General features: G+C 34.4%; 1 protein-coding gene across 1 annotated transcript in view; it reads right to left on the bottom strand.

Annotated features, from left to right (window-relative positions):
* The window catches only part of CLVS2 (clavesin 2), a 99588-nt gene that overhangs the window by 62634 nt on the left and 9134 nt on the right, over nt 1-27820 (bottom strand). Inside the window, exon 2 of the mRNA XM_001369589.4 lies at nt 2183-2357. Coding sequence (XP_001369626.1) covers nt 2183-2357 — 175 coding nt within the window. The remainder of the gene's footprint in view (nt 1-2182; nt 2358-27820) is intronic.

Below are 27820 nucleotides of genomic sequence, written 5' to 3'. Positions count from 1 at the left end.
CTCATTCAGAACACCTCATTCCCTGAAAAGCTGTTAAAGTCAGATAGTAATAAGTCATTTTCAAAGTAGAAGCTCAAGAGCCTGTGTAAGTCTCTGGATGGTGGCTAAATCACTTCCTCTATGGAAGCATCAGCATGGCATCTGAACACTGAGGCTATTCTTGTCACATACCACACTCAGCCTTCCAATAAGTTGCTGCCATGGCTGTGGCCTTGCTCAACTGGCAATCTTCCAATCATATCACAGTTGTTGCTTGGCTGTCTTGTGACAATTTCCTTTCACCTGTGAAATGCCATATGGTGGCATCTCAATGAGATCATATAAGCAGACAGAACTTACTGGCTAGATCTCTCCTTGAAAGAGGTTTAAGTTTGTTTGGGAAAAGAAAACAAAGAAAAGAAAATCAAGTTTTCTTATCTGCAGCTAAAGGCACATTACAGGTACCTTTTCTGATGTAAAGTGTAGGGAATCAAGCTAAGTTATAACAATAATAATAGGTCATTTATCATCCTGTGAAATTCCATAATGAATCACACATAACTCTGTACATTGTAGACAATTTCCTTTGGTGACTGAAGGAGATTTTCACCTTGCTATTAGTAGAGCAGATTTAAGGTTGAGTCTCTAATAATAGAAGCATTTTCAAGTAAATTATCTTCTCCCAGTTTTTACACCATTGTCTGTCTCCCCAGAGTTAAAGAAGGAGCTAAGGCAAGTTATAAACCTGACTCATTGGAAGCCAATAAGGAAGCTTGAGTCTGGGAAAATCTCCTCAGGAATAAAAAGAATCAATTTATTTGACCAACTCCAGGGCATCAAATCAAGGAGTGAATTATATTCAAAGACACTCCACCATCAGAGCTGACCCTTCTTGGAGGTCTCTAAATGTCCATTTAATATCCTATAGACATAGTCTCTGATAGCTGCAGTTCTGAATTTTTCTTGGTTTCTACAATATGAAAAAAAAGCTTAACATATTTTGGTGGTGTCAGTATGTCAGAAAGACTTACTAGTTTAAAAAACTGGTTTCTGCAGTGGTAAGGATTAGAAAGCTAAAAGACTTTTAAATGGGTAGATGTAGATTGTGTAAAATGCAGAGAATAAATACAGAATATCATTGTTAGAATCACTTTCATGACTAAAATTTTGCTTTCATATTAAATATTTATAAAGCTCTATGTGTTCACAACACTTTACAAATGTTCAAAAGAGATGATCCTCTCCCCTAGGAAAAAAAAAACTGAGGCTAAATAGAAACAACTTTTAAAAAAAAAGCAGGAAAATATAGTATAAATGAAAAGGCCTGGAATTAACAGATATTTGCTGAGTATTGTCCTATAAGGTTTTTTTGCCTTTTTTTAATAATATCCCAATTGGGCAAAATTGACCTTACTTCTAGACAAGTAACCATTTGTACATCAACATTGAGGAAGACTTTCTTCACACAACAAAAAATAACCTGTCAAATCAGCTAAAATGTATGGGAATCATAAAGATAAAAACATTCAGTTATCTGACTTTACAATCACTCATTTCTGAAGTACCAAAACACAGCTGAGGGGAGCCTACAAACATCAAGTTAGGTAGAGAAATAAGTCAAGTTTCTTTTCAAAAACAATTTAAACAAGTGGAGAAGCAATGCTTATTTAAACAATATCTGGACTGAAAATGTGATTGTGCTTAAGAATTTTTATCCACATAGAAAAATGTTCAAGATATTAGTTTGTATATGAGAAGTACAGAAAAATTCATTTTTAAGACATCTTGTAACTTAACTGCCTCAGCAATTCATATTTGGCCACCAAGTTAATGTAAATCAGTGAGCTCTATATTGATTATATGTAAGTAGAACCAAGAGTAACACATATCCTAATAAAAGGAAAAATATAGCCCAAATTGTAAGGTTCTCTGGCACATGAACTCTGAATGTTATTTGTGCCTCCGTGCTCCTTCCCAGGGAAATAATTCCATTTCAATGATAAATTAGACTCCATATTTTCAGTCTGTGTAAGTCTATAAAAGCCTTCCATGGGGAATTATATTATTGAGTTACTCAGACTGAGAATCTAGCTATAGGATTAGATGAGAACATTGTACTTCCTACTAAGGTTTGATCACAGATGTTAACCACAGAATCAGTGAGATGAGGATATTGGGGACTGTGTGATTCATAAATCTTTACCTGGAGACCTTCTATTGCTAATCTCAGCATGCTTGGTGTAAGTTTAGAGGCCTGCTTGAAGGTGAAGTTACTCCAGTCTATGATTAAAACAAATCCATTCACTTGTAGCTCAGGATCTTCAATCATGGCTTCCAAAGAAAGAAGTATGGCACGCAAAATATCCACTAAGGTGTACCTATGGAGAACAGAAAAAAATACTAATTAAGTTGGAGCACTATTACAACAGGAGCCTGAGAAAGGCAACAATATACCTTGAAATGTTTCTTTTAAAATGCTTCAACAAATTCAGAAGGCTTTGCTTTTAAAGACATAGTAAAAATATGTGATATATTTTCAAAGGAAATATTTTATTTCCACAATTCATATAATAACATCAAAAAACCTAAGGCAATGTAGAAAAAGCCACAATTGGTTATATTGGTGAACTTTTATTTTCTTTGCAGTATATTAATTATATTCACATCAGTAGGTTGGTACATCACATAATCTACCTAATTATAATTGTAGAATGGTCTACTTATATTTTACAAACCACTGACTGGGTCTTTTTATCTACTCTTCTCTGTTCTTGTTCACTCATTTTTCAGTTATGTTCAACCCTTTCTGACCCTGTTTGAGATTTTCTTGGCAAAGCTACTACAGTGGCTTGACATTTTTTTATTCAATTAATTTTACAGATGAGGAAACTGTGGCAAACAGGGTTAAGAGATTTGCTCAGGATCACACAGCTTTTAAGTGCCTGAGGCCACATTTGAACTCAGGAAGATGAATCTTCTTGACTTCAGGCTCAGTACTCTAACCACTGTACCACTTAGCTGCCCTCTTCTAGTTTAGTTTACCTTTAAGTCATATTGAGATTGTAGTGAACTAAACCAAATACCCAGATTCTTTTCAAACACAATGCTTTCTAAGCATATCTCCCCCACCTTACATTCATAAGTTGATTTTTTAAACTGAAAAGTAAAATTTAACACATATACACATATATGTGCATATATACACATATACTCATGTATATAAACTATATGTTTCATTTTTCTACTTAATATTTTCGCAAGTTGAAATTTAAGAAAACACCCTACATAACTGTTTGGTAGCAATTGGGTTCTATTTCTCTCTTCATATCAAGAATACTATAAAATAAGGATACTTGCAAGCATTTAATCTATAAGAATTCATGAAACACATTCTCTGAGCAAGACATTATAGTAGGCACTAAAGGTCACAAATAAAAGGTAAGCCAACTGAACATTTTCCACCCTTCTCTCTCCTTTCTTTACAGAAATTCACACCTGAACAGTCACAGCAGCTACCCTATCTCAGCTCATACTGCTACTACAATGGCCTTGAAAATGAGCTCAATTTTGTTTGTTGCTATTTGTATTTTAAATTCCTCACTGGGGAGCCATCAGTAACTCCACCACTACCAGAATTAGTCAAACAGCAATAATGTTTGAAAAGGTTTTGACTATCTCCCATCTGAGAACCTAGTGAATTTCTTTGGTTTTATAATCAGGAAATAACATTAGCATTCATGGGTTATGTTACTTTTTATAAGCTATAAGAACTAGTTTCTCTTTCTACAAGTAAGTGTAAAGCCACCATATGAATCCTTAGATGTGATTAAAATAATATATATTTAACCTTTAATCAGGAGCAAAGAGACACTATTATTATGATACATAATAAAATTGTGACATATATAAATAAATTATATGAATAGATAAGAATTTTTAAAAAGTAAATCATCACAAAATTATTTCTTATCTAGAAACAATTAGGTGGCAGAGTGGCTAGCATGTTGAATTCCAAGTCAGGAAAACCTGAGTTCTAATCCTGCATCAGACTTTCTAGTTGTGTAATTTATTAACTTTTAGTCTCATTAATTTTAAGGTAGAGAGGTTAAAACCTCTTAGTCTCGCTTTCATAATCTATAAAATGGGGATAATAATAGCTCCTACTTCACAGGATTGTTGTATCAAAATAAGATGATGAAATCACACACACACATATACACACACTGTAAATCTTAAAGTAACACATAAATGTTAACTATTTATTATTATTATTATCATCCATTTGCTGAATTTCTGACTAGAAAAATTAAAGAAAAACTAAAAAAATAGTTTTAAAAGACCTCCTGAAAAATCAGGATAAAAGATGGTTACCCTTAAATTAATGGATTGAATGGGTATGTATGAGAAATTAACTTCATTTAAAGAAAATATGTCATGCTTTGGAGAAATGAATTATCAGATAGGTGCTATAAATATGTTTTAGAGGGTTTCTGTTTTGTATTATGTGCTGCTATGACTTCTGACACTGATGCCTGACTAATTACCCTATGTTTTGCAAGTCTGGTGATGGAATGCAAGCTCTGTCAATTTCTACTTCACTAGAAGAGCTTGGAGTATGGTCCTATCAACAGATTGGATCTATTTTTTGAAGGCCAATCTGGCTATAAATGGAGAGGCTCATCATCAGTAAACTGGTTACTTGGTAATGAATCCATTGGTTGTGGCACATCATGTAACAAAGTCAAATCCAAAATGGAACCCTACATCTAGAAAGCCCTCTACCCATTGTAATGGTAGCAAGGTAGAGGAAATGGGGGCTGAAATTGCTGGGAATCTCATGCTTTGTAGACCATCTATAAACATTACATTATTAGTGGCATGCTGAAATCTACATCCAGTGAATAATGAATACTCACTCATCAGATGAGATTTACCTGGGTAAATTGCTTTGCAAACCTGTTGTTATTGTTACTACTGGAAGAAGTGAATTGTAACTAGACATTCTCAGAATAAACAACCAGAAGAAAGAAGGGATATGCTACTGAAAAGACAAGTAAAATGTATCAGGAATAAAGAAAGACTATCCAGAGCACTCACACTTCAAGTTCATGAATATTTATTTTAAGAAAAAAAAGAAAAAAGGCACTAGACATGACAAATAACATCACAAAGAATTAAATTAATTCTGCTTAGCAAATGAGAAATGGCTCATTGTTGACAAAGAAGTCACTCTGGAATTAGCCATCTATCGTCAGATCACTTTATTATTGGATCACCTTGGCAGGGGCAAAACAGAATTCATTATCTTTCCTCAAAAACTCCATTTTTTCCCCAAAAAATCATTATTAATGTTAAGTATCTTGCCATCCTTGCAGGCATAGCGGTTAGCAACCTTCTTAGAATTCTCAATATCTCACTCTCACTTACCTCACCTATCCAATCTGTTATGAAATTCTATTATTTCTCCCTTCACAATATGTTTCCTGTAAGTCCCCAACTCTCCACTCAGGCTCCATACTAGTTCAGATCCCCTTCACCTTTTACCTAGATTATTACAATAACCTCCTAATTAGTCTCCCCACTTCATGTTTCTCTCTATTCTAAACCATCCTTCACTAAGTAATTTTCCTAAAACAGGTCTGACCCTGACACATACATCTTTTACTCAATGAACTTCATTGCCTACAGGATCAAATAAAAGCTCTTCTGCTTGACAGTTAAAATTCTTCATGGCCTGACCCTTTCCTCCTTTTCCAGTCCAATAATACTTTTTCTCCCTCTACAAACTGCCATCCAATCATAGTGGCCTCCTGCTATTCTTTGAACATGACACTCCAGCTCCTATTTCTAAATGTTTGCACTGAATATCTATCTCTAAGTTCCCCTGCCTTTCTATAAGACTCAGCTCAAATGCCACCTTCACCAAGGAGGGAGGCCTTTTCTGGTCCTTATTAGCTGCTTTCTCCTCTGAGATTCCCTTCCATTACATTAGTCTATATTTTTGTATTATTTATTTGTTGTTTTATTTTCATGATTGTCAGCACCACTTCCAACCCCACTATAGAATGTGAACTTCTTAAGGTTAGGAACTAGGGTTTTTTCCCTTTCTTAACACAGTACCTGGCACATTACAAACAATTATAGTGCTTATATATATATACATATATATAGTTCTTGTGTAATATATATAGTGCTTATGTAATAAGCACTAGTTGAATAACTGTCCAGAATAAAAGAGGAAAGTGTGAAGAATAACTTAGTATATGGTTTAAATAACTCCATCTTGAGTGATTTTTAAAATATTTTTTTTATAATTTTGGTTTATTTTATTTTTGTGTTAGGTTAGAACCTGGGAAGTTTGTTCTTGATCATACTAGGCAGTGAAAGAAAGTACTTACTGTACGACAAATAGATCTTGCAAGATACTTCAGTCATCCTCAATATATATATATATATATATATATATATATATATATACACATCTAGCCTTTTTGTTTTTATCTTACCCCATATATTTGTTTTCTTTTAAAAAAAACTTTTTTATCTTAAATACCAAATTCTCTCCCTTCTTCAAACTCTTCCACCACTCCCCTGAGACAGTAAGCAATATGATAATGATTTTACATGTGCAATCATGTAAAACATTTTCCATATTATTCATTATGTGGACAGGCAAACAAAGAAGAAAGAAAAGAAAAAAAAGAAAAGCAGAGGAGAAAAGTGGAAGAAATGTAGTAGGCTATTATCTGTAATCGGGCTTCATCAATTCTTTGTAGCTAGATGACATTTTTCAAAGTGAATTTCTGGTATAGTCTTTGATCCCTACATTGCTGAAAATAACTATCATTCACAATTCTTACTGTGCACAACATTCTCCTGGTTCTGCTCACTTCACTTTGCATCATCATGTAAGTCTTTCCGAGGGTTTTTGTTTGTTTGTTTTTTAATCATTCTGCTCATCATTTCTTATAGCAAAATAATATTCCATTACAATTTTATACCATAACTTTTCAGTCATTTTCCAATTGATAAACTCCTCAATTTCCAATCATTGCTACTTCAAAAAGAGCTCCAATAAATATTTTTATACAAATAGATGTTTTTCTCTTTTTTATCTCTGGAATATAGACCAACTGATGGTCTTGCTGGATCAAAAGGTATGCACAATTTTATAGCCATCTGGAAATAGTTCCCAATTGCTTTCCAGAATTATTGGATAAGATCACAACTCTCCCCAACAGTGCATCAGTATCCCAATTTTCCTATATCCCCTCAAATATGCATAAATTTTGTCATATTGGCCAATCTGATAAGTATGAAGTGGACCTCAAAGTTGTTTTAATTTGTATTTCTCTAATCAAGAGTGATATGGAGTGTGTTTTCATATAACTATAGATAGTTTTAATTTCTTTGTCTGAAAAATGCCTATTCATATATTTTAAATAGTTATCAATTGGACAATTATTTACATTTTTATAAATTTGACTCAATTCTCTCTATATATGTATAAATATGAGAAATGAGACCTCTATTAAAAATAACAAATGTAAAAAAAAAATTTTGAAGTTCATTTTTGTTTAAAAAATCCTTACTTTCCTGACTTAGAATCAATACTGCAAATGGGCTCCAAGTGCAGAAAAGCACTAAGGGCTGGGCAATGGAGGTTAAGTGATTTACCCACAGTTACACAGCTAGGAAGTGTCAGAATCAAATTTGAACCCAGGACCTCCTATTTCTAGGCCTGGCTCTCAATCCACTAGACCACCTAACTGGCCACTTTTATACTTCCTTTCTAATCTTGGTTGCATTTGCTTTATTTCTAAAGAAACTTTTAAATTTAATATATTCAAAATCATGCATTTCACAATCTTTAATGCTTTCTGTCTCTGTTAGGTCATAAATTTTCCATTATTTATAGATATCACAAGTAAATTATTCTATTATCCCCTAATTTGCTTCTGGTATCACCCATAATATCCCATATTGAACTTATCTTGGTATCCTAAGTGATTTAAACAAGTCTGTGCTGGAAAAATGAATAGTTAGAAAAGAGAATTTAGAAACATGCTAAAATAACTTCATTATACCATATTGGGTGGACCTCTGTGGTCAACTTTTTGGGGGACATGAACAAGAATACCACAGGATTCTTGTAAGAACTGTATAGGTTACAATATGGATTTGTATTGCTGAAAGAAGTTATATCAATGAGATTACAGAACCATATGAGTGTCTAATATTGAGGTCAATCAAAAGACTACTTACTTAAAGTGTAAAAACATAATTTTAAACAAAGAAAGATATTGTAATTATTTTAAATCATTTTTATAACATAAGGTACTGATCTTGGAACACATGAAGGCCTGAGTTCCAAAGCTACCTCAGATGCTGAAGATCTCTGTGACTCTAGGCAACTTATTTAACCTCTCTGAGACTCAGTTTCCTCACCTGTACAATAATGCACGGGTGATGTTAATAGGTGATCTCTTATTTCTATTCCAGTTCTAAATCCATTCTCCTATGTCTTTGATCTTATGATTCCCATTCCCTCTGTCCCTCCCTTTTATTCTTTTCTTCCAAACTATATTACACTCTCAAATCATACTGTCAATTTCATTGCTCCACTTTTGCCTTTTGCATCCTGTCCTGCTTTCCTCTTTTGCCTTTTTCCAGCAGCACAAAACTTAAATGTAAGGAATTTTGCAACTATCTTTTACTTCTCAAAGTAAGGTGACAAAATGTATTAAGAAGAAGAGGCTTGAAAATAATTTGGCCACAGGGTTTTGTCTACTTTTACTGAAACATATACATCTAAATTTTTAATGAATTGTTTTATGAACTCTTTTTGAGCATCTCCTCTGTGAATGTCATTGTTATAGTTGCTGAAAACTGGAAGGACAAAGACAAAGGTGGGGAAATAAAAAAGAAAAAATCTGAGACATAATTAACCATGACAAGGAAACAACCACCTACTCCCACAATTCAGGGGTTCCTCAAACATAATCCATGACTTCATTGTTTGGTTGAACTTAATCCTATAACATTAACTGTGCTACACTCTATAAAGGCAGAGTGGTTCAGATTCACAGAGGCAAAACTCAGCGAGCAGAATTGAGAAACATTCAACAAAATAAAAAAGGAGCAGTTAGTTGACCTCAGACATGTTCTAGCTATGTGACCTTAGACAAGTCACTTAAATCCCAATGCTTAGCTCTTACCACTCTTTTGCTTTGGAACCAATACACAGTATTAATTCTTAGATTGAAGGAAATTGTTTTTTATTAGATAATGTTCATTTGCAAATTTCTAAGTTAATATGCAGCATATAGGCATCCATTTCTATTCAAGTTTGATACTACTGGTATAGCAAATCTGTACTTCAGGGTCCAAATGGAGTTTCTGATGCTTACTAGCTGTATATAGCCAATAATCTCTTTGAGTTTTAGTTTCCCCATAGTTCTTGTCTCAGTAGCTGTGAGAGTCAAATGAGATAATGTATCTAAAACATTTTCATCAGTGACAGTCATAGAGTAAATATGACAGAAAATTGTTAGAGGAGCAATTGGGGTCAGGAAGACCAGGGTTCAAATTCCAAGTCTAACTAGCTGGGTAACCATGTTAAAGTCACTGAATCTCTATGCCTCAGTGTCCTCACTTATAAATGATCATCATACTATCTACCTCACAGGACAGCTATTAGACTCAAATGCAATTTCATTCATATATATATATATATATATATATACACCTGTATGTATTGTTTTGTGTTTGTGTGTACACAGACATACATGCATGTGTTTAAAATTGTGTGCAGAATGCATATATGATGGATCCCTTGTGTGTACACATCTATATGCACATACATATATATATATATGTATGTCTACAGATAAGATGATAGAGATAGATAGATAGATAGATAGATAGATAGATAGATAGATAGATAGATAGAAAGATATGTTTGTGTTCATGTGAAATTGCATTTGAACTTTAGGGTACAGCTAGGTGGCCCAGTGGATAGACTTTTGCACTTGGAATCAGGAAGACTTATCTCCCTGAATTCAAAGTCAGCCCCAGATACCTATTAGCTGTATGACCCTGAGCAAGTCATTTAACTCTGTTAGCCTCATTTCCTCATATGCAAAATGAGCTGGAGAAGAAAATGGCAAATCATTCCAGTAATTTTGCCAAGAAAACCACAAATGTGGTCATGAAGAGTTGGACACAACAGAAATAAAGGAACAACAACAACAATACATATACATATGCATGTGTGTATATTTGTTGGTAATGTATATCTATGAATATATGTATACCTGAAATGTATTATGTGTGTACATTCATGCATATATTAAAATTACTCATATGTACATACATATCTAATATACTAAATACAAAACTAATTACCTTTATAACTTGCATAATTTCATGCTAAAATGACATATACATATAAACATCACAATGTGACATTTGTATGCATGTGTATAATCATGTGTTTGTTTATATATAATGTAGATATACACATAATGCTTAGTAAACTTTAAAGCAGGGCATGTACATAGTATAGTGGATAGCACACTGGACTTGGAGTCAGGAAGACTAATCTCAGATACTTATAGCTGTGTGATCCTGGACAAATCACTTAACTCTGTTTACCTCAGTTTCCTCATTTGTAAAATGAGCTGGAAAAGGAAATGGCAAACCACTCCACCACCTTTGCCAAGAAAACCCCAAATGGGGTCATAAAGAGTCAGACAAGACTACAATGACTGAATGACACTTGAAAAGCACTATATGTGTTACTCATTATGATGAATTTTACAAACAATAAAAAATGATAGAGACCCTAGAAATGTATGAAAGTTTGTCCTCTGTTTTAATGGATATAAATCTCTTGGAACTCAATATTTTTGTGGTATATACTTTATACATTTCATGTTTATTTTCTGCATTCTGTTTTGGTCCTTTGTGAGCAGTAATGTCAATTATCCAATGACTAAATTAGCAAATCCAAATAGGGTGGCATACTTTGACACATTCAAAGGAGCACAGTGTAACAAGCAAAATATAGAATTGTAGAAACCCAGAATATTATGATCATGTACTTATGATCATGAACAATTGGGTGGCAGAGTGAAGAGTGAGAGAGGAGAGAAGGGAGGATGGGAGGGCTTTACTACAGACACACAGCTAGTAAGTATCTTGAATAAGGAAGAAGTAAGTTCAAATCTGCCCTCAGATACTGATCATGGGTAATTCACCTGAATTTTTTTCTGTTTTTGCCTTCCCATCTGTAAAATGAGTATGATAGTAATGCCTATAGGTTTCATGGAGTTGTCATGAGGAACAAATGAAATAACTTGTAAAGTGCTTCACAAACTTTAATGCGCTATATAAATGCTAGCTATTATTAGACTAATATTATCTACTTCAACTTAGCATTCTATGGGTAAAGAAACTAACATTCCAAGAGGTTGTGACTTCTCCAAAATAACAGCTAATTAGGGTAAGTTCTGGATCAGAACCAAAGTCCTTGGATGTTCAATTCAGTCTTTTTTTCTACTATATCACTATACTATATACATACAAACATGTACATGTATGTACATATATGCATATTTAATGAAATATAACACCTATTTTAGGGAAAAGGTATAAATAGTATACTGGAAGTTTTAATACTTATTATGGTAAAAAATTCACCAATCATGAAAATATATTTAAATTCAGTATCTAGAATGTCAGGTGCACTAAGATACATGACGAGACAAAAACCCTTCTACAAGTATATTTGTCCTTTTAATTTTTAAAATATTAGATGTCAAATAGGATAGGCAATAAAACTGGCTCAGAATATATGTTACAAAATATAGTTATTAAACAATCTGTAAAACTATAACAACAGAAAAGTTGATATTTTTACATTAACTAACTTTAGTGGGAGGAAGCTGTGAGGAAGAATGGAGCAGAAGAAAGGCTTTGCCTAAAGGAAGAAAAGGAGAAAGAAAGGAAATATGTTTGAGATCTGAAGAGTTTGAAGATGATAAATGTCTAGAAGTCAATTTCAAAGAAGGAAAATTTGAAAAAACAAAAAATTCAAGGAAGAGAAAGATATAGAAAGCTCCATGTAGAAGAGGAGTGTTATACCTGAGGAGAAAGAGGAGCATCAAAAGGTAAAAGGAAGAAGGATTAGAGGCAGTAGTGGAGGTTTAAAAAGAAAAAGTTGGCAAGAAAATATGTCAGTAATAGAACTAAGAAAAAAGAGATGAGGAAAAGAGAGAGAAAGGGATAGGTGGAAAAGGAAGGGAGAGAGGAGAGGGAAGAAGGGAAGGGAGATGGGGGATTATGGATATGAAATAATACATTGTCAAAATCAACTGGTGTGTAATTAGTTTTATTGAACTACTTCTTCCTTTTGTCTTTTTATTCCATGCTACAAGAGATAGATTCCTGGATGTGGGGGGAAAGAGTAAGTTGGGAAACAAAAGTTAAGTAAAAATTAAAAATTGGATTTTTAAAGAAATGATGAATTTGAAGAATTTAGAAAATCATAGAAAACATTACGTGAGCTAATTCAGAATGAAGTAAAAATTAGGCAAATGGCAAATTATAAATAATGATAATGAGGTAAAGGGAAAAAACAAAATAAATGAAATTGAATTCTATGCAATTATTATGACTATTCTTGATCCTGAAGAAATGGCAAAAAGCTCTCCCTTCTTTACAGAAGTGGAAAATATGGATGTGAAACATTTACACATTAGACTTATTTGACATGTTCTTTAGTTTTAAATACTTTTTTTGGTTCTCTTTTATTATCTGATAACAGAGATGGTTCTCTGGATGGGAAGGGTAGGAATAAAAATTATTTTCAAAAGATGCCTATACAGAAAAGACAAAGTATGGGAAAGAAGCCAAGGGAAATTGAGATTTTAATGCAATGAGACAAATGTGGCCTTATAGATACACCTGAATTTTGGTAGAATGAAGTCATGACTGGAATATAACTATGAAAAGTAGAGCTTTTGCAAATAAGTAACAGAATAAGTAAAAGTTGTTAAGAGAGGAAAAAGGCATTAACCTGGCATATTTAGAAGGTATATTTAGTGTGAAGAAATCCAGGAATCAGAGTAGAAAAGCATGAGATCACTTGGGTGAGGAATAAAGGAGACAGAAATCAAAGTGGTATTATGTTTGAACAAGTGAATATTTCACTAATAGCATAAACAGTGATCCATATGGTATTTCAGGCCTGTCTGCTATTATGATCAGTGTTGAGATGTATTTGATAAATTTGAGAAAGTATACCACTAGTCTGGGTGCAAGGCAATGGAAGAGAAAAATAATTTCAGGGACTATGTCACATAAGCTTTTTAAAATACTTTTCATACAATCATTAACTTTGGAGTTTTCAATTGCGCATGACTGGTCACTTTGATCATTTCAAGGTTGGCATGCTTCACTATAAGAATATAATAGCTACCACTGAGCATTCCAATAATGTAGACAGTTAATAATCCTATAGACAATGCAGAAAGCTCTAAACATGTCTTATTCCTATTGTCTCCCAAATACCACACTAACATTTCTGCAAGTCATGGCAGCATGATATAAAGCAGAAAGATATCTGGCTCCAGAGATAGGAAGACCTGGGTCCAAATCTCACTTTTAGCACATGCTGGCTTGAAGACTAGGTACAAATAACTTGTTAATGCCTCAATTCCCTAAGGCTTGGAGTTGCAAAGAAAGCACTGGCTTGCATACCTTGAGACGTTTTCTTCCCCCCTAAATAAGGAACTTTCCTCACAGGTCCAGCCTGTTTCATTATAGTAACATAATTTAGACATCTATATTTCTAGGATCCATGATGTCATCAATGTGAGTATTATCCTAATGATTCAGCTCATAACCCTTCTAAAACTTAGAAGTCTTTAAGAATTGCTGTGACAGGAAAGAAAACCATCACTCTGTTGCTAACCTGGTAAGGAATGACTCACAATTTAGCTAGACTGGTCCTCATATGATAGGCAAATTAGGCCCTCACTGACATCATTATAAAGTCACAAGACCACAAATCCCCTTTCTAAGAGAGAAAAGGAATTTCTTCCTACCACATAACCTAGATGAAGAGAAAAAAATACTATGAAAATTCTCTTCCTGGGATTCAGGAGTCAGGGTACATAGAATGTTAGAATTTAAAAGGAATTTTGAATTTAATCCAATTCTCTTTCCCAAGGTTATCAAAGAAAAAGGAAAGGAACCTATATTCTAAAATATTTATTGCAACTCTCTTTGTGGGAGCAAAAAAAGTGGAAATTGAGGGGATGCCTATTAATCAAGGAATGACTAAACAAGTTGTGGGGTATGATTGTGATGGAATATTACTACACAAAAAAGAAATAACAAGAAAGTTAATTTAATTTAATTTAATTTTTAAACCCTTGCCTTCTGTCTTTAAATAAATACTAAATATTGGTTCTAAGGTAAAAGAGCAATAAAGAATAGGCAAATAGGGTTAAGTGACTTGCCCAGGGTCACACAGCTAAGAAATGTCTGAGGCTATATTCAAACCCAGGACCTCCCATCATCAGATGTGGGTCTCTATCATCCACTTAACTACCTAGCTGCCCTTAAGCATGTGATTTTTTTTTAAAAAGGAAAGATCTACATGCAAGTATAAGAGTAAAAAGAGTAAAACCAAGAGAACATTATGCACAGCAACAAAAATATTGTTTCAAGAATAACTGTAAATGTCCACCTCCAGAGAAAGAACCAATAGATTAAAACATGTAAGATATAGTTTCATATATATGGATACATGTATGTATATATTATGCTAAATTATATCTTATTTAGTGTGGGGAGGGGAAGGAGAAAAAGAAATGCCTGGAAACTTTAATGTAACAAATAAAGTAGAGAGAGAGAGAGGTAGTAACAAAGAGTCCCTCAATGAAGGGGCAGGTCTAGGTCTCTAGCTTAGGTCTTCTGTACTGGACTTGCTGTAAGAAAGACACAAGTTCAAATATAACCTATTATATTTACCACCTGGGTGACTCTGGGCAAGTTACATAACTTCTGTGAACCCCAATTTCCTCATCTATAAAATGAAGGGATTGGACTAAATGGCCTTTAAGGTCCCTTCCGGCTCTAACTCTATGACCATACTCTCCTATGACCACAACTAAGTAGCCATCTAACTTTGGTGGAAGCCATTAAACTTCTGTGTGACTCAGGACTCTTACTTGGTAATTGAGAACCCTGCACTAGAGGGTCTAGTATACCATGACTTCATTTATTCAGGAGGCATTAATTCAGCACTTACTATATAAAGAGCCTGAGCTAGGTACTAAGGGAGATACCAAGTTTAAATAAGACATCCCTACCTTCATGGAGCAAATAGTCTAGAAGTAGAATAAGACATAAACATAAAATTATACTAAAATATTGCATAATGAATACATTAAAAGGATATACATATTAATATATATAAAATACATATAAAAGAATAAAAATGATGCATGAAGTTTGACTGAGAAAATATCAGCTGGCAGGAGGAAATCAAAAAAGCTCCAGGCATCTTTGGGGTTGTTGAATTTTAAAAGATGGGTAGGAATTCAGAAGGCAAAGACATGGAAGAAAACTCTCCAAACACAGGACACAGTGTGAGCAGAGATACAAAGGACATGTTCAGGGAACAAAATGGCCTACAATTTAGGTGGAACATTGAGTACTTGGAAGCCAAATGAGACAAAATAAACTTTGAGGGAACATGGCAGCAGATTGGGGATACTTTTGAATTTCAGGCAAAGAAATACTACTTTTATTTAGCAGGCAAGAAGAAATCATTGAAAATTTTTGAGTACAAGAGTGACATGATTAAGCTAAAGAAAGAAGGAAATAAGTATTTCTTAAGAATCACTGTCAGGCTCTGTATTAAGTGCTTTACATAGTTTATCTCATAAATAGAATAACCTCATAGTGAGAAGAAGGATGGACAGGTGGGCAAGTAGGATAGAAGAAGAATGATCCATTGGGAGACTATTGTAATAGTTCAGGTTGGTGGCAATATATGGTTGTACTAAGGTGCACATGACTAGATGGTACAGTTGAGAGAGCATCAGGACTACAGGCAGGAAGACCTGAGTTCAAATTTTGCCTCAGATACTTATTAGCTATGCAACCTTTAGACAAGTCACTTAACCCTGCTTGCCTCAGTTCCTCATCTGTAAAATGAGTTTTAGAAGGAAATGGCAAATCACTCAAGTATCTTTGTCAAGAAAGCCCCAGTTGAAAATGGGAAAGGATCTGCTTGTACAAACATATTTAATGTACTGTAAGCAATGATGAACAAAATGGTTTCTGAAAGAGCTGGAAAGACCTACATAAATTGATGCAGAGTGAAATAAACAGAACCAAGAAAACAGTGTACATAGTAAGAGCAATATTATGGAATGATCAAATGTAATAGACCTAGCTACTCTCAGCAATAAAATGATCCAGGACAATTCTGATGGACTTATAACAAAGAATGCTATGACCTCCAGAGAAAGAACTGTCAGAGTAGGAATGCAGATGAAAGCATACAATTTTTCACTCATTTATTTGGATATATGTTTTTGGGTTTTGGTTTTATAAGATTATTCACTTACAAAAATGAACAATATGGAAATGTGTTTTGTGTTTTAATACATGTATAACCCAGATTGAATTGCTTTCCAGCTCCAGCAGTGGGGAGGGAAGAAGGGATGGAAATAATATGAATCATATAATTTCAGAAAACTTATATAGAAATTTGTTATATGTAATTGGATGAAAAAAAAGAAGAAAAGAAAATCCCAGTTGGGGTCATAAAGAGTCAGACACAACTACAGCAATGAACAATAACAAGAAGATGTAGGAAGTGGTGGTAGAGAGGAGGCTATAAATTACAAGTGATATTAAAGAGGTAGAATTAACATAATTTGGTAAATGTCTACATATAAGACATGAGAGGAAGAAAAAAGTTAAGGAGAACCATGAAGGTTCAAACATGGAAGACGTAGTATATAGACTGTTGCTAGAAACAGAAATAATTAAGCTAAAAGGAGGAACACATTAGTAGAGAAAAGATAATAGGTTCAGTTTTAGCAATGTTGAGTAAGATAGAGATGAGTTATCCAGATGAGGATATGCTAGACTGAGGTCACTTAGAAATCAAGATCTAGAATTCCTAAGAAAGATTAGAACTAAAGATTCAGAGTGGGATCATTTGGCAATGGAAAGGGCAGCTGTAGCAATGGGAATGACTTCCAAGAATGCAAATATGGAGAAAGAACAGGCCCAGTGACAGATATATAAGGTAGGTACCTAATTGTTAAAAAGGTGAAGATGAAAAGTCAGTAAAATATATAGAAAAAGTATTATCAGAATTAGGAGGAGAGTGTGGTATCTATGAAGTCAAAAGATAATCTAATTAGGAGTAAACAGTGTCAAATACTACAAAGAGATCAAAATAGATGAAATTCAAAAGATTCCTATAATCCTTTTTTTAACCCTTACTTTCTATCTTAGTATCAATTCTAAGACAGAAGAGGGGCAAGGACTAGGCAATTAGGATTAAGTGATTTGTCCAGTGTCACACAACTAGGAAGTATCTGGGGTCAAATTTGAACTGAGGTGTTCCTGACTTCAAGCCTGGAATTGTATCAACTATGCTACTTCACTTCCCCCTGTATAATCCTAATAATAAGGAAAGATTTCTAAATTATGGTATGGTAATTATAGTAAATTGAGGAAATGTTGTAGAAGAACTCCCCATTGAAGCATGAGTATTCTTGAAGGAAACTAGTTGACTTGTTCTCAAATTCAACCATATACAATGTTTTTTGTAGATATTCCCACATTTCAAAAAAAAAAAATTCCAGTGTATGATTCAGTCATCACTATTTTTAAAGGAATTAAAAGACAGGTAGAATCATTATCTTGGAGAAAAAGAAAAGCAGAATTGCATGGTTAATATTAAAAATAAATCAGAGTTAATTTCGTTTAATCAAAAAGATGGGATTGTTCTCAGATGGATCATATTAATTTTCCAGTATTAAAAGGAGAAATGAATAAATCACTGTAGAATATAATTCAGAAGAGATTTTATAGGTTAATTATATTCTCCATGAGGTCAAAATTGATCTTGACTCACTCCAGTCCTTTGTTGTCAAACATGTCCTATTATGACTATTAGCAACACAGCAGGATATTTGTAAATTAAACATCATTACCCAGAATCCTGAACAAGCCTGAAAGGTATCTTCCAAAGCAATGAGAATGTCAAGTGTCATGGAATGAACTTGGGCCTTCAAATCAGAAACCCTGGCTTTTAGTGCCAGTATAATCATTGCTTAGCTGTGTAGCATTTGGCTAGTTACTCCTTCTCTCTACATCTCAGTTAATTCATGTGTAAAATGGCCATTATAATATTTGTACTAGCTCATATGGCTTTTGTAGGCTCAATTTATTTATAGGCTCAATGACATAATTTATGTAAAGTCTTATACAACTGTAAACTACTCTAATGGATTTTCTGCCCATTTTGTTTTGCCAAGATTCCTTTTCACATTCTCTTCCTTGAAAGTCCTTTTAATAGTTAAAATCTAAAAGCAGCTAAGTGGGTCAGTGGATGGAATGCCAGATCTGAAGTTTTGAGGAGCTTAGTTCAACTCTGGCCTCAGACATTTACTAGCTCAGTGTCCCTGTACAAGTCACTCAATCTCTATCAGACTCAATTTTCTCATCTGTAAAATGAGGCTCATAAAAGCATATACTGTCTAGGATTATTATGAAGTTAAAAAGAAATAATACTTGTAAGGAGCACCGAAAACTTTAAAGGACTACAATAATGCTAGCTACTATTATAAAATCAGAGATATTTTCAAAGAAATAATAATTATAGTTGGATTTCATTCCAAGATCATTCTATGATCCATTCTCTTGAACAGAGGAGAAAGAGTTACAAAGAAGGAATTATCGTATTAAGGAAGTTCTTGAATACCAATTGTACAACTTTAAATAAGGACAGTGATTGTTGACTTCAAGATTAGTGCCAGGAAGATCACTCCACAAATTTGTGAGAGGCAGTAATGATATTGGTAAGGCATCCTATTAATTGGGCATCAAACTACTAAGACATTTTACTTGAGAGAAACCATACATATAAAAGAGGTGAAGAAGGATATCCAGACTTGACATCTATATGTTCTATTTTCTTCCTGAGGAACCTGGGGGAAACAACCTGATGCTCCCAAAGTATTTTCCCGTATAAAGTGACTATAAAAAATTTGGCCTTTGTTGCAGTTGTTATGTATATTCATAAATTAATGACCATGGGTATTAAAACAATGTTATTTTTTTCTGAAGAATTCAAAGCACTTGAGAAACATTAAACATGTGTGAACATAAACTTTATGGTCCTCATTTGAAACTTCTGCTCTCTTACCATCCATTCTAACCCATGGCTTTACTATTCAGAAATCTGTATTGAAATTGTTTTTCTAAAGCTATCAGAGACCTCCCACACCCCAAACCAGAGCCCTTTTCTGAGTCTTCATTTTTCTTGACCTGAGTCATTCAACAATGTAAATTAACTTCCTTCTTGAAATTTTGTCCTCTCTTGACTGCCTTGAAATTTACTTTCTTATTTCTCTGGCCCCTCCTCCATTGCCTCCTCTGGCTCCACTTCTTCCTTTAAATAAATGAAAATATAATGATAATTGACATTTGTACAGCAATTGAAAGTTTACCTCTGTTTGAACTGAAAGAAACCTCTATGTGCCTCATCCATTGGAGAAGTAAATGACAAACCATTACAGTCTCTTCCCCAAGAAAACCCCATCTGGTGTCATGCAGTCCTAAATGACTGCATAACCAATCAACAACAGAACAACAATAATAACCTATCTTTCTAGTCTTATCTCCTATTAGCCCATTACATAAAACTTCCACTTGAAATGGTCTAATCCACTCATTATTCCCTTAAATTACCTAAATTCCCTTAAATTACTACATTACCACAACCTACTTTCCCTCAACAATAACCCTACCTGGATTACTTTTTTCCTTATCTCCACTTATTTAAATCCTACCTCCCTTCAGGACAGCTAGGAAGATTTCTCCAGTTCAAATTGGACTTCAGACCCTTACTAGCTGGGGGACTGAGCAAGTCACTTAACACTGTTTGCCTCAGTTTCCACATTTGTAAAATAACTGGGAAAGGAAATGCCAAACTCTAGTATCTTTGCCAAGAAAACCCTAAATAGGGTCACAAAGAATCAGACATGACTGAAAAACTGAACAATAACAACAACCTTCCTTCAAGATCCAGGTTACCTCACCTTCTAGTAATACCCTTCAGTAATCATGTCCTTTTCTAGGCCACCCTCCTGACTCTCCAGTTTTTTCAGTACCATAGAGAACTCTTCACCTTGAAAGATCATTCCACCCCTAGACTTCACACAGTGGAATAAAATTCTTGGGTCCTATGCCTCTGATTTGCTGCTTCCTCCCAGAATCTCTATTTTAAAGAGGAAGACAAAGTCAATCATACCGACATTACTCTTTTTTTTTCATTTCTGACTTTCATTTTCTGAGTTTCATTTCTGACTCTGAACATCCTCTGCCATCTTCCATGCAAAATACTTCATCTCTTCTCTTCCTTCCCCAATACCTTAGCTTTTAAGCCTCCTCTTTTGTATTATATTCATGAATTAGAATATAATCTCCTTTAGGACAGAGACTGTCTTCCTTCCTGCTTATATTCATATTCCTAGCACTTAGCGTAGTGCCTGGAACATAGTAAATGCTTAATAAATGCTGCTTGACTTGACTTGATTTGGAATACCAACTGAAAGTATCATCTATACTACTCATGTGACAAAAGCCTGTTAATTTATAGTGTTATTTATCTTTTCAGACAAAATGCAGTGTAAGAAAAGGGAAAAATACCAGACTTGGAGTGGGAAAATCTTCCTCTGAATACTGGCTCTGACAATTGTATCCTGACATTGGTCAAATTATTTAACTTTCTAACTTCCTGCTTTCTGTACAATTGGCAAGATACTTTGTACTACTAAACTCAATGGATTGTTGTGGAAAAAAGCTTTGAAAACTATATAAATATGTTGTTATTAGCATATATATGTATGTATATATACATATTTTATGCCAACTTGATTACAGATACAGAAGATCATAAAGCTAGAGCCAAAAAAGGACTTTAGAGGCCAGCTAGTCCTACTGTGTCCCAGGAATGTTCAGTAACTTGCCCAATGTAATAATGTCAGGTAGCATAATACTGAAGTATTATAGGAAATATTACCTGAGGACACAATTAAGTTAAACTCTCTTCTTTAGTCTCATAATATTACAATATTCCTTCTTGACTAGAGAGAAGGGAAGGACACTCTCTCAGAACACTTAGCAGAATGATTACTGCTTTCAAACTCAGAAAAAATTACAGTCACCAGAATTAGCCATCCACAAACTGCTCAGAAGCTACCCAACTTTGGAAGACTGCCAGTGAAACAGTCTTCAGTCCACTTTAAGACAAAAACCCTAAAACCAAACCAATTTGCCCTGAAAGCCTCATGGAAACAGGTAGGATTGACAAACACATCTCCAGAAAATATGATTGGCAAATGCACTGGCAGCAAGTTCCCTCTTCTCTATTTGAAGGAATCCATTCTGGGCTCACTTCCAGGAGCTTTGCTACTGTGGAGAGAAAACATTTTTTCCTCCTAAAAACTCTGAAGGGATGCTACATATGCCTGCAATTTGATGTTCATGCCCTTCCTTTTTTTGGTCTTCTCTCTAACCTCTTACCATCCTTAATTTCTGATTCGTGGTCCTGGGATTTTAAGATGCAAGGAACCTAAGAGGTCATTTAAACCAAGCACTTCATTTTACAGACAAGGATACTGAAGTTTTTTACATATTGGAAAGGGAAAAGTAATTTACCCAAGATCACACTCATTAAGTAACTGTTGGAAGTAACATTCAACCTAGCTCTCCTTGGCTTAAAATATAGCACTCTTTCCAATATAGGAAGGAAGGAAGGAAGGAAGGAAGGAAGGAAGGAAGGAAGGAAGGAAGGAAGGAAGGAAGGAAGGAAGGAAGGAAGGAAGGAAGGAAGGAAGGAAAGAAGGGAGGAAGGGAGGGAGGAAGGGAGGGAAGAGGGAGGGAGGGAGGAAGGGAAAGGGAGGGAGGAGGGAGGAAGAAATAGCATTTATTAAATGCTCCTGGGCTAAGCACTTTGCAAATAATATCTCATTTGATTCTCTATGAAACAACTGAATGGTGAGTTCTTCTTTTATCCCCAATTTAGAGTTCAGATAAACTGAAGAAGAGGTAAATTGATTTTCCTAGGGTTGCATGACTAGTAAGTGTCCAAGGCTGTATTTGAACTCAGGACTTTTTGCCTCAAGGCTCATCATTCATCCAACTAATAGAAAAAAAAAACCCAACTCTTTCAGAATCTTAGGTGTAACTATGTCAGATTACATGATTTTTGAGTTGACATCTTGGAAATTATCAAGTCCAATCCTCTCATTTTACAGAAAAGGACAATGAACTCTAAAGAAATTAAATTACTTTCCCAGAAACACACAGATAATAAACCAAGTCTCTAATCCAAGTCCTTTGGCTCTTAATCCAGTGATCTTTACACACCAATGCACACTACTTCTTAGATGAGACTATAAATATGGGGGAAAATAAAACTTGCCTTTTTATCTCTCAAGGTATAATGTGTTTTTTTACAAGATAGATTATGAAGTCAATATTGACATAAAATTGAGCTTAGATGGTATGTCTTTCTGAACTCTTTAGATCTGGCTGGTCACAGCAGGGAGAATTTAGGAAGAAAAGAAAAAGCAAAGTCATATATACATTTAGGATAGGATGAGAAAAACTAAGTTTTCTGTAAAAATAATGACAAAAGTATGCTTCAAAAATACATCCAGCTTTTATCACTGATCTTAGTATATTAGCTTTCTGAGCTATTATTGTGGGAATGAAGATAAATGAGACTAAAGGAAACATGAGAGATGAAACATGGAAAGAAAAATCACCTTTCTTTGAAGAAAATGTAGAAAATGGGTGCCACTAATGCCAGAAGGAATTAGTTCTGATAATGGTGGGATAATACAACCATATCCAAAAGACTATTATATCCTTCCGTTATTCAGATGGAACACAGAATTCCATGAAAGGGAATTTCTAATTCTAACTAATAATAACTAATAATAGCTTCTTCTTAAATCTATTTATTCTCATATTCCATCCAGAATATAGACACATATGCACACATATAAACATCTAACCTACACATCCATATAAACAATCCACTACTAGTCTATAACTCTGAAAGACATTAAAGATTGGAAATTAATCAGGTAATTTCTATTTAAATTGTTTGCTATTAGTTCTCATAAATTTCAGGCCCCATCAAATTAAAAATTTAGTACAATAGTATTACTGGAGTACCAAAGCAAATATTTACTCATGTCATATTGTTTGAGTTGTTCTCTAGGTTCATGGCCAGTTAAGATTTTTCTTACAATGTTTTTCTTGTCAAATGAACCAGAATTCTCCCTGTGCCTGATACAACTGCATTTTTTCATGCTTCAAGGCTCCTTGACTTCATCAGCATGGGCTGTATTTCCTCTGTGCTTTAATAGGTAAGGATAATAAGAATAGATAGCATTTAGATACTGCTTTAAGTTCTGCAAATGGCTTTGTTGACATTATCTCATTTAATTTTCCTATCAACCCTGTGAGGCATTTTTATTAGTTGAAAATTAAATGCAATTTTTAAATTATTTTTTCAAGCAAAAAAAAAAAAAACATTTCTCTTATTCCTCTCCTTGACTATTGAGAAAGAAAAGAAAAAACCAAACCCTTGTAACAGACAAGCAAAACAAATTCCCAAAGTGACTGTGAACAGCATATGTTCTTCTATCATGAATGTTTTTCTTTATAAGTAGCATGTTTCATGGTCTTCTGAAATCATGGTTATCCATTGGGTTGATGAGTGTTCTTAAGACTTTAAAAGTTATTTTTACAAAGCCGTTTTTGCACAAATCATTCTCTTTGTTCTGCTCACTTCACTCTGCATCAGTTCATTCAAGAGATGATCTTTAAAAGATGCTTTAGTGGAAAAAGTTGCTATCTTGTGACCAAATTGGTAGTGGAACTTTTCACATATACCTAGATTAGTCCTCAGGGGATGGATGTCTGCAATCTGTCTCAGACTCAAAGAATTTTTCAGTTATCAGGCCCTGACAAAGCACTTACTCAGCTTTTGTGACCTTTGAGAATTCACAGTCTTCTCAATTGTAATTTTTAAGGTCACCATAATTCTTAAGAAAAGAACTTTAGGGGAAATTTTAAAAAAGAATTAATTAATTTGTTTGTTAGATTAAAATAGCCAGTTAATTCCCTCTGCCCCTTGCACCATTAAAGAAGACATCATTTGACAAAAAGATATATGTACATATAAATCATCTTATTTATTTCTACTTATAAGTTCTTTTTCTGGAGGTGGACATAGACAAGTCTTCCTGTTGTATATAATGTTCTCTTGGTTCTGCTCATTTCACTCTTCATCCCATCAATTGGGGAATGGCTAAACAAATTGTGGTATTTAATTGTCATGAAATATTACTGTGCCATAAGAAAGGATGAGCAAGTTAATTTTGGGGAAACATTAAAGTGTTTTTTTTTCAAAGGGGTCAGTGATTAGGACTGGATCTGTATTTTCATTGGTATGGAGAACTCCCAGGTAAGGAAACTGTCAAATACAGAGCATTTTTAATGTTATATTGAAACCTATACCCCACTAATAGAAATAGTGCTACTAAAGCTCATGACATGAAAGTTGACCCTTAGGTTCTCACAGTCTATGTTGACAGAGCACAAGTCCTTTAAAGTCATAATAAGCTGAAAAGACTTTCATTGTAACCTTGTCAATAGAGTGCATGTTTACAGTCTAAGGACCAATTCTGAGCATAAAGGCAAAGCAATCTTAAGTTCAAATCTACCTCAGACATTTACCAAGTATGTGTGATCCTGGGCAGGTCATTACACAGTGACCACAATGGAAAGTCACTAACTTCTGCCTACCTAAGGTTTCTGAACTGTAAAATGGGATAATAATAGCCCCTAATCTTCTAGAATTGGTATAAGGTTCAAAAAAAATACTTGTAAAATGCTTAGAAGTGTTTCAGACACACGGTAGGTGTTTAATGAATATTTGTTCTCTTCCCTTCTTCCCCAACTCACAAAGTCTGGAGATACTTATCCACAAAATGATTAATTCTTCGGGCACAGAAATACTCAAAGACTATGTATGAAGTTGTAATGAAATTGGAATTTCTGTCACTTAGGGAATATCTGTGGTGATTAAACCACAGATGCTTTAATCATATTTAAAATTATGCTGTCCTCATGCAAGTTGGGGACTGTCCATAAAAACAATTCACTGTCTTCAATGGCAGAAGGAAAACTGACTATACTTCAATAATGGATTTGAGGTTTTTGTTTGTCTAGAAGAAGACAGAATCAGACCAATGGTATGGAGAATTTTTGAGAAAACATCCTATACAATCCAAATCAGCTCTTTGAAATTAACATCCTTACAGAGTTGCCTAGAGCATTTCAAGGCTATGTAATTTGCCAGAGCCAGGCCAATATGTGTCAGAGGCTAGACTTGAAACCAGGTCATCTTGGTCTTGATTCTAGTTATGCTGGCATCCCTCTTTGCCTAAATGTCCTTGAATCAAACATATTAATTTCTCTTCCTTCATCTCAGCCATTTTCTTAGTGACATCACTTGCATGGCATCCTTAGCACCACACTGCCTTGTGATGCATATGGTGCTTTTGTCTTGCACTGTAATTCACACTTCACATCTCTTCTCACAAACTGTAAACTCTTTGAGACCAGAGACTAAGTTCATGCCTCAGAGAAGGTGGGAAATAAAATGCTTATAATGAAAATCATCTTTGACTATTTCATTCTTCCAATTTGTTGATTGGTGCCATAAAGATCCAGCAACAAGAACCAGTAGAATAATTCAATTATTTTGGAATCAGGAGGACTTGGGCTCAAATCTGACTTCTGATACATCTCAGCCATGTGATCCTGGGCAAGTCACTTCACCTGACTGTCTGGTACTTGCCTCTCTTTTGTCTTAGAATTGACACTAAGATAGAAGGTAAGGGTTTAAATATACACACAGACACAGACACGTATGCCCATGGGACTTAAAGAACTAATATCATCCCTAAATTGTTTAGTCTATTATTTCCAGGGGGAATATTAGTCACTAAGTTCCATACTACATATTTCAAACTACCTTAAAACATTATTCATCTTCCTTTGATGGTTAACTGTATCTTGGTAAGTCTTGATCAATAGACTCTTTGTGGGGAGACAGTATTGTTCAAAGGAAAAGGTATTTGCTATGGAGTCAGAGACATTGGGCTCCAGGTCTACCTGTAATGCTTGTCGTGCATATGACCTTGAGCAAAGTACTTAACCTCCCAGGGCCTTGGTTTCCTCATCTATAAAATGAGGGGGTTGGACCAAAGGGCCTCTAAGTTCCCTTCTAGCTATAAATCAATGATCTAACAGTCTTCTGTTTGCTCTGTGAGTATTCAATATGAACCTGGAAAGTTTCTGACTCTAACAAATGCTAAATAATGGTCCACAGAAAGCCAATACTAATGATTTTAAGAGTTCCATAAGCTGTTTTATAAATTTTTTGATAGAGTTTCTATTGTAATCCTGAAAAACCTTTGTTTTGTCAGGGTCTAGTCTTTCTCCATCATCCACCAAGATAACTTATGTTCTAGCCATGTGCCCTCTTCCTACTTTGTACATCTTTCCTCTTTTCCTATCTCTTTTCTTGGATCCTTGCCCAGTTCCCCAATATTTGAGTTCTTCTGTTCTTGAAAATTTCCACATATGATGATCCCTGCCTGCCTGTGATATTTGATATGGAAGACCATTCAGAACTGACTTGACAATTGAGATCCTTCTTCTCTATCAAAACACTTTAGCTACTATGATCCCTGAACTGCCCTGAAATATGCAAGGAAGATGGACTCCAGAGCCATAGCAAGAGCACTAAATTTTAGAAGCAGACACACATTAGACCAAGACTAACTCACTTCTCCTGCCAGTATTTGAACTCATTGTCCCTGAGGTTTCCTGAAAACATCCAGTTTTGCTTTTGAAGCCCTTCGAAACTTTGCCTACTTTTACAATCTTCTCATATCTTACTGCCCTTCATAATGTATTCTGCAATCCCAATACCACTATCCTTTTTGTTGTTTCTTATACAGGACACTCCATCTCCTGTCTGAGCATTTTCACTGACTGTTTCCCAAATCTTCCTTCCTCATCTCTATCTCCTAGCTTCCCTAGCTTCTTTTAAAATTCAGCTAAAGTTCCATATTCTTTAAGGAACTATTTTCCATCCTTCCAGTCCTTCCTTCAGAAACTACTCCCAATTAATTGTTTGTGTATACACACATACACACACATGCATGTGTATATATATATATATATATATATATATAAATATATAATTTATATAATAATTTAATTTAATTAATAATTTATTATTATATTATATATATGTATATATATATATATATATATATAATAAAATTTGTACATAACATCCCTTACCTGCTCTTCCCTATCCTACCCTGGAGTTGTGAGCTTTGGTCTCTAGTGAGGATTGGAGGAGAACCCTAGTTCATAGGTGTTAGCTTCTGCCCTAGTTTAGAGATGCTGATTGCCACTC

Source organism: Monodelphis domestica, chromosome 2 (genome assembly GCF_027887165.1).
Source record: "Monodelphis domestica isolate mMonDom1 chromosome 2, mMonDom1.pri, whole genome shotgun sequence".
In the NCBI taxonomy this organism is placed as follows: Eukaryota; Metazoa; Chordata; class Mammalia; order Didelphimorphia; family Didelphidae; genus Monodelphis; species Monodelphis domestica.
Note: the sequence above shows the minus strand (reverse complement) of the source record. Positions and strands in the feature narration are given on the sequence as shown.